This window comes from Asterias amurensis, chromosome 3 (genome assembly GCF_032118995.1).
Source record: "Asterias amurensis chromosome 3, ASM3211899v1".
Classification (NCBI taxonomy): domain Eukaryota; kingdom Metazoa; phylum Echinodermata; class Asteroidea; order Forcipulatida; family Asteriidae; genus Asterias; species Asterias amurensis.
The window spans coordinates 12,664,962-12,679,009 of record NC_092650.1 but is presented as its reverse complement, the minus strand read 5'-3'; the positions used below and the strand labels follow the sequence as shown (position 1 = coordinate 12,679,009).

Genomic DNA, 14,048 nt, shown 5'->3' with positions numbered 1-14,048 from the left:
TATTTCATTTATATTCTGAATAATTGAAAACACATGTGCCTTCTGTCTTCGGAAATTGAGAAGAAAAGCCAACATTGGAATTTTACTTAGAAGAAGCCAAACACATCAAGTTGAGCTAATCCTGCATGATAAGAGTGTTAATTAACCTGCAACTAACAAAAGTCTCGCAGCAAACACAAAACCAAATGAAAATACTTCAAAACACCTGGCGGATTTGACATTCTTCATTCAAACTTTAAAGTGAGTCACCCATTCCTAGAATTTGTTTTAAATCTCAAAGGAGCTATAATGAGTCCCAAGCATGTGGAGTAGTGGTTTGATCAACGTGGGAGTTTGACTTCTCAAAGTTGTTTGTCGTCGCTACTAAATTTCTCCAGATTGTTTGAAGGTGTTGAAAGACCAGGGATATGCTGAACATTGTTTAAATGTTGAAATAATTGCATTAAGATGGGTGGTCTGCTTAGAAACTGTGGTAACATCAAGAGGCTAATTACACGCCTCATGCATCCCCACATAACCAATCCAACTATACACACTCAAGGATCTCTTCTGGCTCTATGGCGCTACCTTCTGCAACACATACTCAAATTGTACCATCAGCTCAGAGCCAAAAATCCTACGGGAGTGTAAGAAAAAGCTGACTACTGTGTTTTCAGCACAGCTATTGGTTTCGTGTAGAGTAGAGGATTTGACTCACAATATTTTACCATAGAGCTAGGAGATTTTACCAAGCTAAAAACATCAAGTTTTAAATTGGTCGACAGCTACATTTAAAAGCAGTGGGGTTTACTCTTAAAGCCATTGGACCCTTTCGGTACAGAAAAAAAGAAAAGTTCACAGATTTACAAATAATTGACAGGGTTTACAGAAGGTAATGGTGAAAGACTTCTCTTGAAATATTAGTCCATGAAATGCTTTACTTTTTGAGAAAACGGTAAAACAATATAAATTCTCGTTAACGAGAATTACGGATTTGTTATAAACACATGTCATGACACGGCGAAACGCGCGAAAACAGGAGTAAGTTTTCCCGTTATTTTCTCCTGACTCCGATGTCCGATTGAGCCTAGATTTCCACAGGTTTGTTATTTGATATAGAAGTTGTGATACACGAAGTGTGGGCCTTGGACAATACTGTTTACCGAAAGGGTCCGATGGCTTTAAAGCCATTGGACACTTTCAGAACAGAAAAAAAAAGTTCACAGATTTACAAATAACTTACAGGGTTTACAGAAGGTAATGGTGAAAGACTTGTCTTAAAATATTATTCCATGAAATGCTTTACTTTTTGAGAAAACATTAAAAAAATATCAATTCTAGATATCAAAAATTCCGGATTTATTTTAAACACATGTCGTGACACGGCGAAATGTGCACTAAACAAGGGTGGGTTTTCCCGTTATTTTCTCCCGACTCCGATAATCGATTGAGCCTAAATTTTCACAGGTTTGTTATTTTATATATAAGTTGTGATACACGAAGTGTGGGTCTTGCATAGTAATGTTTACCGAAAGTTTTCAATGGCTTTAAAACCACTATCAATAAATCAGTAGCATCCTGCATAATGAATGCAATGCATAGGCCTAAACACTTACTGATTACATGCAGTTTCTTGTAAATGAATGAAATTAAAACCATCAATGTTTATCAGCACAGTAATCATCAAAACTAACTTTAAGTTTTGCACCTTATTTAACAATGTAATATAAATACATGTAATTTTATAAGTTGCATTTAAATGAACTCTTCAGAACCAACTTTACACAAAATGGTGACCAGGTTGCAAAAAGCGCACGCGCATTTGTAGCAGATAATGCTGACCAATCATAATTGAGGGTTGTCATATATAATAGGCTTGCTGGAGAAATGTAAATAATCTGGCAGGAAGCAAAGGGTATTTTTAGCACACCACCATCTGACATTCAGCTGGTCATCTGGATGTTGGTGTCTAACCATAGAGAGCAAAGGATATGGTCTAAATAATAGCTCCTTGGGCAAGCGATGTACAATATTTGTCCATGTCCTATTTAGAAAGCCATGCCTGTTACTACACTACTCAGGACATTGAGGCTGGATTGGTGTAAAAGGTCACTGTACTTCTGTCTTGCAAGTATTACTTGTATTACTTGCAATACTAGGTTATGTCAAAGTGATGTTATGACATATGGCATTAACTGCTAAGTAATACTGTAAGCATGGTTTGATACTATGCCAATCAATGTCACCTTTAGCCACAGGGGAAGCTGTACCTGTTGTTCTCTGACAGGTGGGCTGGCATTGTTTGACTTGACAGGAGTATTGTTACAATCAAGCCGCCCATGACCTAAGTGTGTTCAACACAAGACACCTTGTGAACAATACGCACAGTTGGTATAAAATGGCGGCCATGCTATGGGCCAAAGGGGGCCATCTTTGGGCAAACAGGAAGCTATTGCTGGATTAGGAACAAGTGGCTATTGAAATTCTGATGGGATTTGGGAGGTTCTAATGCCTTGATCAAATAATCCCATTAAGAGCAGTGCCATGAAGCATGTTGTGGTTATTGGGGCTGTCAGTGTGTGTGTGATGAACATGGTGGGGAGTAGTGGTATAAAGATGTCAACAAGACTCATCAACTACCATGCTGCTCAATATTGCAACATGTAGGAACCGACACTCAGTCATTTTGAGAAGTATCTCAAGTCTCAAATATCTAGATCATATTTTAATTGAAGCAAATGGAAATCTTATTTAATACACTTGTGAAGGCACTGGACACTATTGGTAATTACTCAAAATAGTTATTAGCATAAAACCTTACTTTATTACGAGTAATGGGTAGCTGTTGATCGTATAAAACATTGTGAGAAACGGCTCCCTCTGAAGTAGCTTAGTTTTTGAGAAAAAAGTAATTTTCCAAAATTTGAGGTCTTGAAATCAAGCACCTGAAAGCACACATCTTCGTGTGACAATTATTATTATTTTTTTTTTATCTCGCAACTTCGACGACCAATTGAGCTCAAATTTGCACAGGTTTGTTATTTTATGCATACATATGTTGAGATACACCAAGTGACAAGACTGGTCTTTGACAATTACCAAAAGTGTTCAGTGTCTTTAAAGATTCTTTGAACCAGAAAGAAAGAAGATACATTCAAAAAGCCTTACAAAAACAGATTGATAACTGCTGCAAAACACCTTGTGCCTGGTAGAGATGGTGTAAAGATCTCAGCATCCATGCAGCCAACCACTCAACATTCAGGCTTCAATTTTAAACGCCAGTGGACACTATTGGTAATTGTCAAAGACCAGTCTTCTCACTTGCTGTATCTCAACATATGCATAAAATAACAAACCTGTGAAGATTTGAGCTTGATTGGTCATCGGAGTTGCGAGAATAACTATGAAAGAAAAAACACCCTTGTCACACGAAGTTGTGTGCATTCAGATGCTTGATTTCGGGACCTCAAACTCTAAACTTGAGGTCTCGAAATCTAATTTGTGGAAAATTACTTCTTTCCTCGAAAACTACTCCACTTCAGAGGGAGCTGTTTCTCACAATGTTTCATACTATCAACCTCTCCCCATTTCTCATTACCAAGTAAGGTTTTGTGCTAATAATTATTTTGAGTAATTACCAATAGTGTCCACTGCCTTGAATTCACTTGTTTCTTTACTAACCAAAGATTATGTGCCTCTGGTATGACAGCAGAGGGCTAGTTTGCATGAAGTGGTGTGGCTTAAAGTGGAACTACATCACACTTAAAAAACCCATGACAATTCAGTGCTCATTTCATGCAATACGAGAAGACAATGTTATACAATCTGTTTTTTTTTTTCATTGACCATAAAAAGTCACTATGTAGATCATCCATCCATCCATCCATATCTAGTGCATGCAATTAATTTTGTTTGTTAAGGTACCAGCCTGATATTATGAAAATGAGATGAGCAAAATGAGATTGCCTGCTGTGTGGAACCATTGATGCATACCAAGGCTTCATGTCGAGTACAGATACAGGTTTTGTTCTGTTGGGGTTGTACATTGAATAATATTGTGACAATTAAGCTTGGGCGATATCGATTTATTTTATTCAAGATATCGCCAACAATATATTGCGATATTCGATATAATCGTGATGAATTAAATTTGACATCATCAGTCTTCAAATTCCCAGTGAAAGTTGTAGAAGAGACAGTCATAGCACAAGAGAGGTGTTCTAATGACCTAACTCCAAACCTATGGGGTACAAGATGTCTCAGCTAGGAAATACATCGCAGTATTGCGATACTTAATTGATATTGCGATATATCGCGGTAAATCGAGATATATCGATATTTCAATTAAAACCAAATTGATCCGATATCGAAATCGTTTCCAAATTAGTATCGCGATATTCGATAATATTGTGGTATCGCCCAAGCTTAGTGACAATGTGAACGTATGTGAATGTAGATATATTGAGTTTTAGAATCCACCATTGCACAAAATACTGCAATCTTCACTTAGATCATGATACTTATCATTGTTCATTTATTTATTTATAAAAAAATACAAAAAATAAAAATACAAAAACACATGATTGGAAACTTATACTGGCAAGCATGGTTTCCAAACTTACATCAATAGGAAAAACAACACAAACGTAATATTTTAAAGTTCCCCTATCCAATTAAAGGGAATGAATACTTTCTGGTAATCACTCTTCAAATTAATCGCAATGACAACTTTTGGTTAAAGCTGGCAGCAGCTTCCGATAAGCTTTGAGAAACATTTCATTATGAAGTTCAGTAATGCGGTCCGTTGTATACAGTATGATCGGTTTAATAACCCAACATTTGAATCTGAGATTGTATTTTCCTATTTAATGCCCCGCACGGACACAATCAGCTCACTACGGATTTTCAGAGATATTTAAAAAAAACGCGACCACCTTTTGACAAAAAAATTATTATTTATTTTATTATGGTAGGTTTGTACAGGATTTAACAAATTGAACGGCACCAAAAACCATACTTTGCCTGTATACATCACATCTGCTGTAGATTGAGTGTGTGATCTACATGTACATGTGTGCTAAGCTGGAAAAAAATATGAATGCATAGCCACCATGGAGCATCTGAGGTGATGATCCATGCATAAACATGTAATCAATAACTACACACCTGTATGCAAGATCCACACACTACACATTTAGTCCATTATTGTAGTTATTAATCAACAGGTGATCAAACAAAACACCAAGTGTGTCCACATTACATTATTTTGATTGGTTGTACATGTAGTTGTAAAAAAAAAAAAACTACAGAGATGGATGGTTCTGCGATGGTTTAATGATAAAGTTAACATCATCTGCGCTTGCGTCGGCTTTGAGGAAAAATGCAAAAAAGTTTGGTGTTTTTTTTAGATGCACTTCTTTAGCTTTCTTATTGGTGGTAGGGCTTAGGCCAAGTAAAACAAAAATACCAGTTGATCGTCCCAACCCGCATCCTTTTTTGGGGCCGCATGTTTTTTTTACAACTTATTATTTTTTTATTCTTGTTTAAAAAAAACCTAAAAAACTCAAACTCTGTTCAGTTTCCAGGAGTAAAAGCCTGCTGTAAAAAAACATATATTGCACCTTACTTCGTTCTCAAGATTTGTAATAAATGAACAAAATTGCAAAAATTGTCAAAACAACATGATGACGTCATCATGACGTCATATCGAGTTCAAGAAGTTTTTGTTCTAAACTAACAATCAACCAAGTTTCACCTCAGTCGAACTTTTGGTTTGGCAGACATAAAATGCTGTCTAAGCAATAGGGCATGAACCACACATGACCCATCTGTACACAGTTTGTGTACATGTACCAAAGTACACATTTTGTGTACCAAAACGCATGGAATTATTTAGGCCAGTTCTCACAAAACAAGCACAATGCATACAGAAATTTACAAAACATTGGATTGTTTAGGGGACATAAAGTTCACAGAGCCAGTCTTTATCACTTGTCAATACCCCTCCCCTGACCAGTCCACGACCAGTCAGGAAATGATATCATGAGGTGAATGCTTGTAACACTGTTGCAGTTGTGCCAAAAAACATCCTAGTTGTTGGACAACTCGGCTGGAATATTCAAGAAAATTACGTAAACGCAAAAAGTTCGTCTGTCGGTCAAATATTTGATTTAAAAAAAAAACTTACAAGAGGTAGAAATGTAATGATGTTGTATTTCTGGTTGCGGATTTTGTTGGCTGGATAGTGTTCTTCTTCTGGCCCATGACGTCCGAGCCAAACGTTGCGTGGTTTCAACTCCTTCTCCTTGAAGATACGTCCTTTACACGACTGGCAACAACTGGAAAGAAATACAAAGATATAGTGCTGAATAACAAAAAACAATGGTAATAAAGGCAAATGAAGGATCTTTGGACTGACCAAAAACGTGGGTTTTTCAAACTGTGTATTTGGTATAATCTGTGATAATTCTGCACTACTGGACAGTGAAATCATCCTATTCAATGCACTGTGAAATGTCTACATACTACACTACATTGTACCATGTACATGTATGCAATCAATGTTTTTCCTGTATTCTGAACCAACTTTTGGAAACATTACTCTCATTTTTGTTTGCACTCTCATTCACGGACATCATGGGACATGTTTACAAAATAATTCCTTATAATCACTGATGTAAGTAAATGTAGGGGGCTCATAAATTTGAATCCAGTAGCAACCCAGGACCAAGAGCAAATTAATTGCCCGAGCTACACTGTACATGTAACCATAATTATACCAACAGACCAATTTTAGTAGTGGGTTCTAAAATCCAATTTAGTCCGCACAAAGTTATTTATGTTTTTGTATGGAGCTATCATTACTGAAGTGCAATATGGGGGATTCTGTGCGGGGCAGCACAGTGCATTTTGCCCAGAGTGCTGGGCGGGATTTGTTAGTTCTGGGCAGGCCCGCCAAGCATTCCCAGCATTGCACACTGTGGCTACACCATTGGGTGAGCCTAACGACAATTAGTATCAGTGCATAGTGCAAATCTTTGTGGTGAACACCCCCTTACAAAATTTGGAGTTGTTACACAAAATATACAGTTCATTGCATGACTAGTGAACCCAATGTACTCTGCAATAGTTTTCACTTGTCTGCAAGACTTTTTCAATCAAGTCTCTTTCAACCAACTTTCTTCTTTTTCACACTACTAACATGTTAATGACACATGTACATGTAACTGGTCATTAGCTACATTAGCAGAAAGACTTCAAAACAGCCATACCAAAAGAATTTGCAAACTAAATAATTGTTTATGTTTTTAGGGATCAAAACCAATGACTGAGTTAAATAGCCTACGGAATAAAATGTACACACACAGTTAAAGGAACGCAACTATCTTACTTTGTACACGAGTCGTATATGCTGCAGCATAGTCCACATAAGGGTCCACGTTTCTGCTTTCCTTTCTTAGTGAGGCTCTCGTTTTCACTATCCATGCCGTCCTCTGACATGATTAGTGGCACGTCGTCTAATGGGCAATCCTCCTCCGGATCTTGGCTGTAAACAATGAGAGAAAAAGCAATTAATTTGAAATGTTACAAACTCTGAAATGATGAGAACACAGTTGTTTTCAATCGGCCTTCTTTCCAAAACCTGGTTAAAAACCTGTATTTAAAGGAACGTTACAGAATTGGTAAGAAACAAACATCGTGAAGATCACAGATTTACATAAAACTTACACAATCTAACGAGGATGATAGTAGAAAACATCCCTTTAAAATAATACTTGATCAGAAATAAATTAAATCTAACTTTGCGTTTGGAGTTTATCGCTCATTGAGCGTTTTATTCATTGATACAATGCAAAATTTGTAATCTGTTTTTTACTATTCTCTCGTGACCCAGATGGCCGATCGATCTCGAACTTCAACAGGTTTGTCAGTTTATGTATTATGGTGGATTACATAAAGTGCTTACAGTGCCAGCAACTGTTGTGTTAGCAAAACAAATTCTGTAATGTTCCTTTAATTGCAGCATTTTTAAGGGTAGCTAAGAGCATAAACAGGTATGCTGACACATGTTTTAGCTGGTCTGTGTATGGACCTTCCCGCATCAGATCCCCCCCATTCTCTTAATGTTGTTAGCTGCGATGAGTGTGTCATGTACATGTAATTTATCCTAAGCCACACATTGGGCAATCCTTCAGTATGATCTAGTTCAACTTCTACTTTAACTCATTTGGTAGAGCCCTGTCACAATTATCCAGGGGCCATTCAATCCAGTTCTACTCCTTGTTAAAGACACTGGACATTAGCCTATTGGTAATTGTCAAAGACTAGTCTTCACAGTTGGTGCATCTCAACATGCATAAAATAACAAACCTGTAGAAATTTGAGCTCAATCGGTCATCGAAGTTGCTAGATATTAATGAAAGAAAAATTACCCTCGTCACACGAAGTTGTGTGCGTTTAGATGGTTGATTTTGAGACCTCAAGTTCTAAATCTGAGGTCTCAAAATCAAAATCGTGGAAAATTACTTCTTTCTCAAAAACTATGGCACTTCAGAGGGAGCCGTTTCTCACAATGTTTTATACCATCAACCTCTCCCCATTACTCGTCACAAAGAAAGGTTTTATGCCAATAATTATTTTGAGTAATTACCAATAGTGTCCACTGTCTTTAAACTAATAGTTTTAAATTAAAATTTACCCAGTCAGTTTCCCTTGTGCCGTGACATCAATCAATTGAGGTCACTGTATGGAGTTGTCAGACATCCCACGTGTAGGACACCACAGTAGACCGATCCAGTAAGCCTGCCCCTTTACGTATTGACCAATCACAACCCATTACGGAACCAAAAGTCTGACAAATTAAGGTCCAACATGCGTGCGCGCATGCTTGGTGCACGCGGCAGAGTTGTGCAGAAAGGCATTGGAGAGGCTCACATGCTTTTGCTCACACATGTGCTGTGGGCAGAGCCTAACGGATCGGTCTGTTGCTACAGGTGACAAAATTATAGCCTATAAATGTTTTGTTGCTTTTTAAAGATAAGGGTGGCAGAAAGATTTTTTTTGACAAATAAAGGAGATTATTATTATTGTTGCTCCAATTTTACTTGAACTCAAAGATTTCAACCTGCATTCCCATGGAGCTCTACCCTGAAACCTATAGAAATGAAATCAGATTCAGTGCGCATGCATTGTGTGTGTATGTAAGGTTACCGTCCAAACCAAAATTGTGAACAATTAGTGGCGCAATTACAACATTATATTAAATCTTGCATTTTTATTGGATTTCGGAGCACTGATTTTGCGACATAATGCCAAATTGCCAAATGGAAGTTGATTTTGGAAGTATTCTAGCAGTGTTTTAAATAGACCCTTCCCATGAAATATGTAAAATGCACGACACTGCACATAGCGTTTGCCAACCAATAGGGTTTGTACGCAGGCGTTAATGTTATTAGCTTGCATGCTGAGGGGTCCATAGAGCCTTCTGAAACTGTAACATGTTTGTAATTGTTTACAAATGTCTTGGATTTTTTTTTTTTTTACAATTCCTGTAAATAACTCATTTACTACGTGGATGTAAGTAATACTATTAATACTAAAAATTTATATTAAGCTGTCGTTTTGTGTCAAGTTTTTTCTTGAAAAAGAAACTGCATTATGTTTGAAGTGTTCTTATTCCTCTATGGTCTGACCACCATGGAGCTGGTCTGACAATCATCAGATGGTAACATCGACAAAGAGACATCGAAATGCATCTAGTATTGGGTCATGATGGTTGTCAGTGGCTAACAAAAATGTAGAATACATGTTATTCCGTTATGTGAACTAACAACTAGTCAAATCCAAACATGAAAAAAGAAAAGTTTCTGTCATTGTAATACATGAAGTGTATCCATCTTGCCACCAGCACCACTTCACTGTCACTTGTTCATATTATCATTCGTTATGAAATACTATCTTCAAGTACTTGTGTGTCACGCGCCAAGTTTGCTGAAGTATCACACGTGCGCTCGTGGAAATACAGAAAAATATAGCGCATCGGCGCTTGGCCTCAGGCATGTTAGGCCTCGTTGAATATGGGGCCTTCGGCCTCATTGAATATGGGACGCAGAAGCGCTATATTTTTCCATATTCCACTGTGTTGCGCTTGTGTGATTTAACTTATCATATTCATAGCATATGTTATAAGTTACTTTAATAAGTATGTAAATTAGCATTGTTCAGTATTCATACTAATACTATTTTAATTTAGTATTCATAAATACCTCCGACAGTTTCGCTATTCCTATTGGTGATGAGCGCGTCTTGTGGGGGTGTTTAAACCGTTGATAATGACCAATGTTTATAACAGGTTGTCCGCGCTAGTCTTGATGCAAGACATTTCTTGTTACGGGCGATGCAGGCGCTGTCGGTGAGTTGGCCGCGCTGTGTGTGAAAGGAAAACCAGCGAATATGCACCAAGACTATACGCGCATGCGCACGAACGGAACCGGACACACACGCCTACGGACATCGTACATGTACATTCAGCATGCATACTGAACATTAGATACTGAACATTAGTTGCGATAACGTAACCCTCTGTCTAATGAATAACATTCAAAAACACAATTGAGAAAATATTTTGAAAAAAAAGACACAAACTTACCAGATCCCGGGAGCGAAACAGTCACAATTTTCCCAGGTTCTATTTTTGAACCTGTCGCTGGTTACCAAGCGCTGAACCCAACCGCAGGTACCAGCCAATTGAATTGACGACCTGCCGACCGAGCCGCATCCGAGTTTGACTAAACCATTCTGTAAAAGGGGTGTTACAAGGGGTGCTGCAGTGCGGCAGTGAGTGAACAGCGGGCATAGTAAGTAAACGGACAGCACACACGCACTGCCATGCTGCCTTATAACACCCCTTTTACAGAATGGTTTAGTCCAACAGCAATGAACATCAGGAAGTCACAAAATGGCGAAGCGACAGGTTCAAAATAGAACCTGGGAAATTTGTGACCGTTTCGCTCCCGGATCTGGTAAGTTTTTGTACTTTTTTTCAAAATACTTTCTCAATGGTGTTTTGAATGTTATTTATTAGATATTGAGGATTTAAGGTCGTGTTCATAGAATTTGTGTCATGATTTTCAAAAGGGGTAAAAGTTTAGCAAATCTGTTGACTAGCTGTCGAAATTGTACGTGTTTGACCATTTCACCCTGCACAGATTGCATATGACTCGTAACCCTCCGGCTCGGCCGTCGGCAGGAGAGTTACGTTATCGCAACTAACTAAACATACCATGGAGGTGGAAACATACAGAGCTCAAGCACTTGGGATCGGATAAGTTTTACACTTACAGAGTTTCTTACTTTATTACACCTTTTATTTTAACCAAAAGGTATTTATGAATGGGAATCAAAATGTGTTGAATCGTTTTCAACTAGTGGTTTAAACCCGCCGAGGCCTGTTTCTTAATAATTTCCCTCGACTTTGTCTCGGTAAAATTATCAAGAACCAGGCCTCGTTGGGATTATTAAACCACGACACCTCGTTGAAAACCAATTCACCGAGGAGATCTTATCGAGACCTTCAAGATTCTCAGGGGCCTTGAGGGCCTGAACCCTGATCACTTCTTTGATTTGTCAACCGGGCAGCACAGGGGTCACCAACTTAAACTGTACAAATCAAGATCCAACCTTAACCTCAGGAAGTTCTGGTTTAGCCAGAGAGTGGTCAACTACTGGAACATTCTCCCTCGAAGGGCAATTGAAGCTTCAAGTGTGAACATTTTCAAGGGACATGTGGATAAATTCCTAAAGAACGTCGGGGGGCTCTACATAAGCTTTTCTAAGCTGTCTGCCCCAGTAACCAGAACCACCGTCTCCTCCCCAGTTGTGTGATGGCGTCGGTGGATTCAAGTAAGTCAAGTAAGTAAGTAAGTCACATTGATTCCCTGATTTTATAATTATTATACTCAACACATGAATTATTCCTTTTTTTAGAAAATTAGTAAATAAGTGTCCGCAGGCAAGATATGGAACACGTTTTCCAATTAAAGCCTGATTTACAAGCAACAGTGTATCAGTACATAACAGAGTCTGAAAAATAAAATAATCACTTAGGCCCCTACAGTCTACATACACCCGTCCGTACACATCATTTCACAATAACAACACTGATTTTGTCAGGAGTGGTTATCGTTCACATTTAAAAAGTGTATTCAAATAATGATCCAGTCAACAATTACAAAGTAAAAATTGTCAAGTATTCTTCTCCTAAAGATCATGAAGCGTTTGAGAGAAATCCTACCTGTTTAATTCAGTATATCGTGTGTTAGTTCTTCGAGAAAGTGCAGTATTTGTTACAATTCTCAGGGAGTAATTATCCTCCATAGTACATTGTTAACTTCCGGTTTGACGTGGAATTGTGGGCATTCAACTCTGACACACTTGGAATAAATCATCATCACGCGACATTGACGTGTCGCCCTCTCTTGATACCTTTGTGCCATGCCCTAAAAACTAAAGAGTTCGGCTAGTGATTGAAAAGGTTGAATCCAGCATTTTACATGTTAAATCAAACATTTTAAAGTCCTCAGTCAACAATTTAAGTGCCAGTTTAACGTTTAAAAAGCTGATCCAACAATTCCAAGGAATATTTTTAACCCTTTGTGCGTTGAATCAATTTAAAATGTTAGATTTAACAAACAAAAACGCTGGACCCAACACTTTCAACACTCACCGAACTCATGCAAGTTGGATTCAACTTTTTAGTTTTTAGAGTCCTGTAGTTTGGCAAAAAAGGCTTCGGACGGAAACACTAACATAATATACGATGTGGGGGTTTCAAAATAATAAAAACCGAGGTTTTACCTAAGTATGCAGCATCTTTTAGTGTAGAAATTGATGAAATAATATGCGGTAAACCGCTATTTTAATAGAGGACCACAATGGAAATAAGCTTTTTCTATTTGTTGTTTTGCAATCACCAACACTTCTTCAGATGTTGTCTGTTATGATCAGTGATCAATGAGACAAGGAAGTATCTAAGAAAAGAAAGGGGAAAAATGGGGGGGGGGGGAAATCGGTATAATTATTCTCAGCAGAGAGTAGGCGTAATATAGGCTGGATGTTGATTAGTGTGCACGAGAAGTTTGCATTGTTTTTGTGACTGAGTCTGTAAACGATACCGTGATCATTGTCAGAAAGGGCACACTTCGCTCTCAAAAGGTTTGTGAACAAAAATAATTATATTAATTATATTTCATAAACAAATTCTCCTCATTGACGAGGAATCCATAGGCCTTGCTCCAAAAACTTCACTAATATTGGCCTCGTAACCGGCCACGAGTCAACTCGCTGCCACCGATGTAAATGCCTCCCCCGACACTAGGCACAGACTGTGATTCACCCATCCACGAGACACACTGATCAAACAGATGCGATCAGTAAACAATTATTGCTGATAACGAACGACCATCGTCACGTGAAAAAAGTACCCTGAAATTATGAGTGGTTGATATTAGCATAATTAATAAGTCTAAGTTGGTCCGAATGTGTTCTGCTCACACACCGAGCAAGTCCCAGTGAACGTCACTGTGGTTTCCTGCTGAGAATGGCCCTTCCAAATTTGGAGTGCGTACGATATCCAAGATTCTGGGTTCCCTTTCAAAGATACACCCAACATAGCGAAGAAAAGTAAAGTATGAAACTGAGACACCTTTGTACTAAGACGATACTTTTAGTCTGTAACCCAATCATAATGAAGGAGAGCATTTCCTGTCTGCATTGCTGCGGTTGGCTCGTTCCCAGACCACCAGCTCGGTAATTCATTGTTCAGTATAGACCTACATTAAATAATTAATTCATTGTATTAATTGGTAAAGCTGCCCAAATTATTTTACACCGACTCCCCCAATAACAAAATCTATATAATTGATAGATTTAAAGACAGTGGACACTATTGGTAATTGTCAAAGACCAGTCTTCTCATTTGGTGTATCTCAACATAATATGCATAAAATAACAAACCTGTGAAAATTTGACCTCAATCGGTCGTCGGAGTTGCGAGATAACTATGAAAGAAA

At 38.0% G+C, this 14,048-nt stretch overlaps 1 protein-coding gene across 1 annotated transcript in view; it reads right to left on the bottom strand.

The window, feature by feature from the left end:
- LOC139934503 (probable phospholipid-transporting ATPase IIA) overlaps positions 1-12,373 on the bottom strand; it is a 53,130-nt gene extending 40,757 nt beyond the window's left edge. The window contains exons 1-3 of the mRNA XM_071928760.1: positions 12,272-12,373; positions 7,370-7,525; positions 6,167-6,317 (exon numbers count right to left, since the gene is read on the bottom strand). Of these exons, the coding sequence (XP_071784861.1) occupies positions 6,167-6,317; positions 7,370-7,525; positions 12,272-12,354 (390 nt within the window). The 5' untranslated portion in view covers positions 12,355-12,373. The remainder of the gene's footprint in view (positions 1-6,166; positions 6,318-7,369; positions 7,526-12,271) is intronic.
- Positions 12,374-14,048: the final 1,675 nt, after the last annotated feature.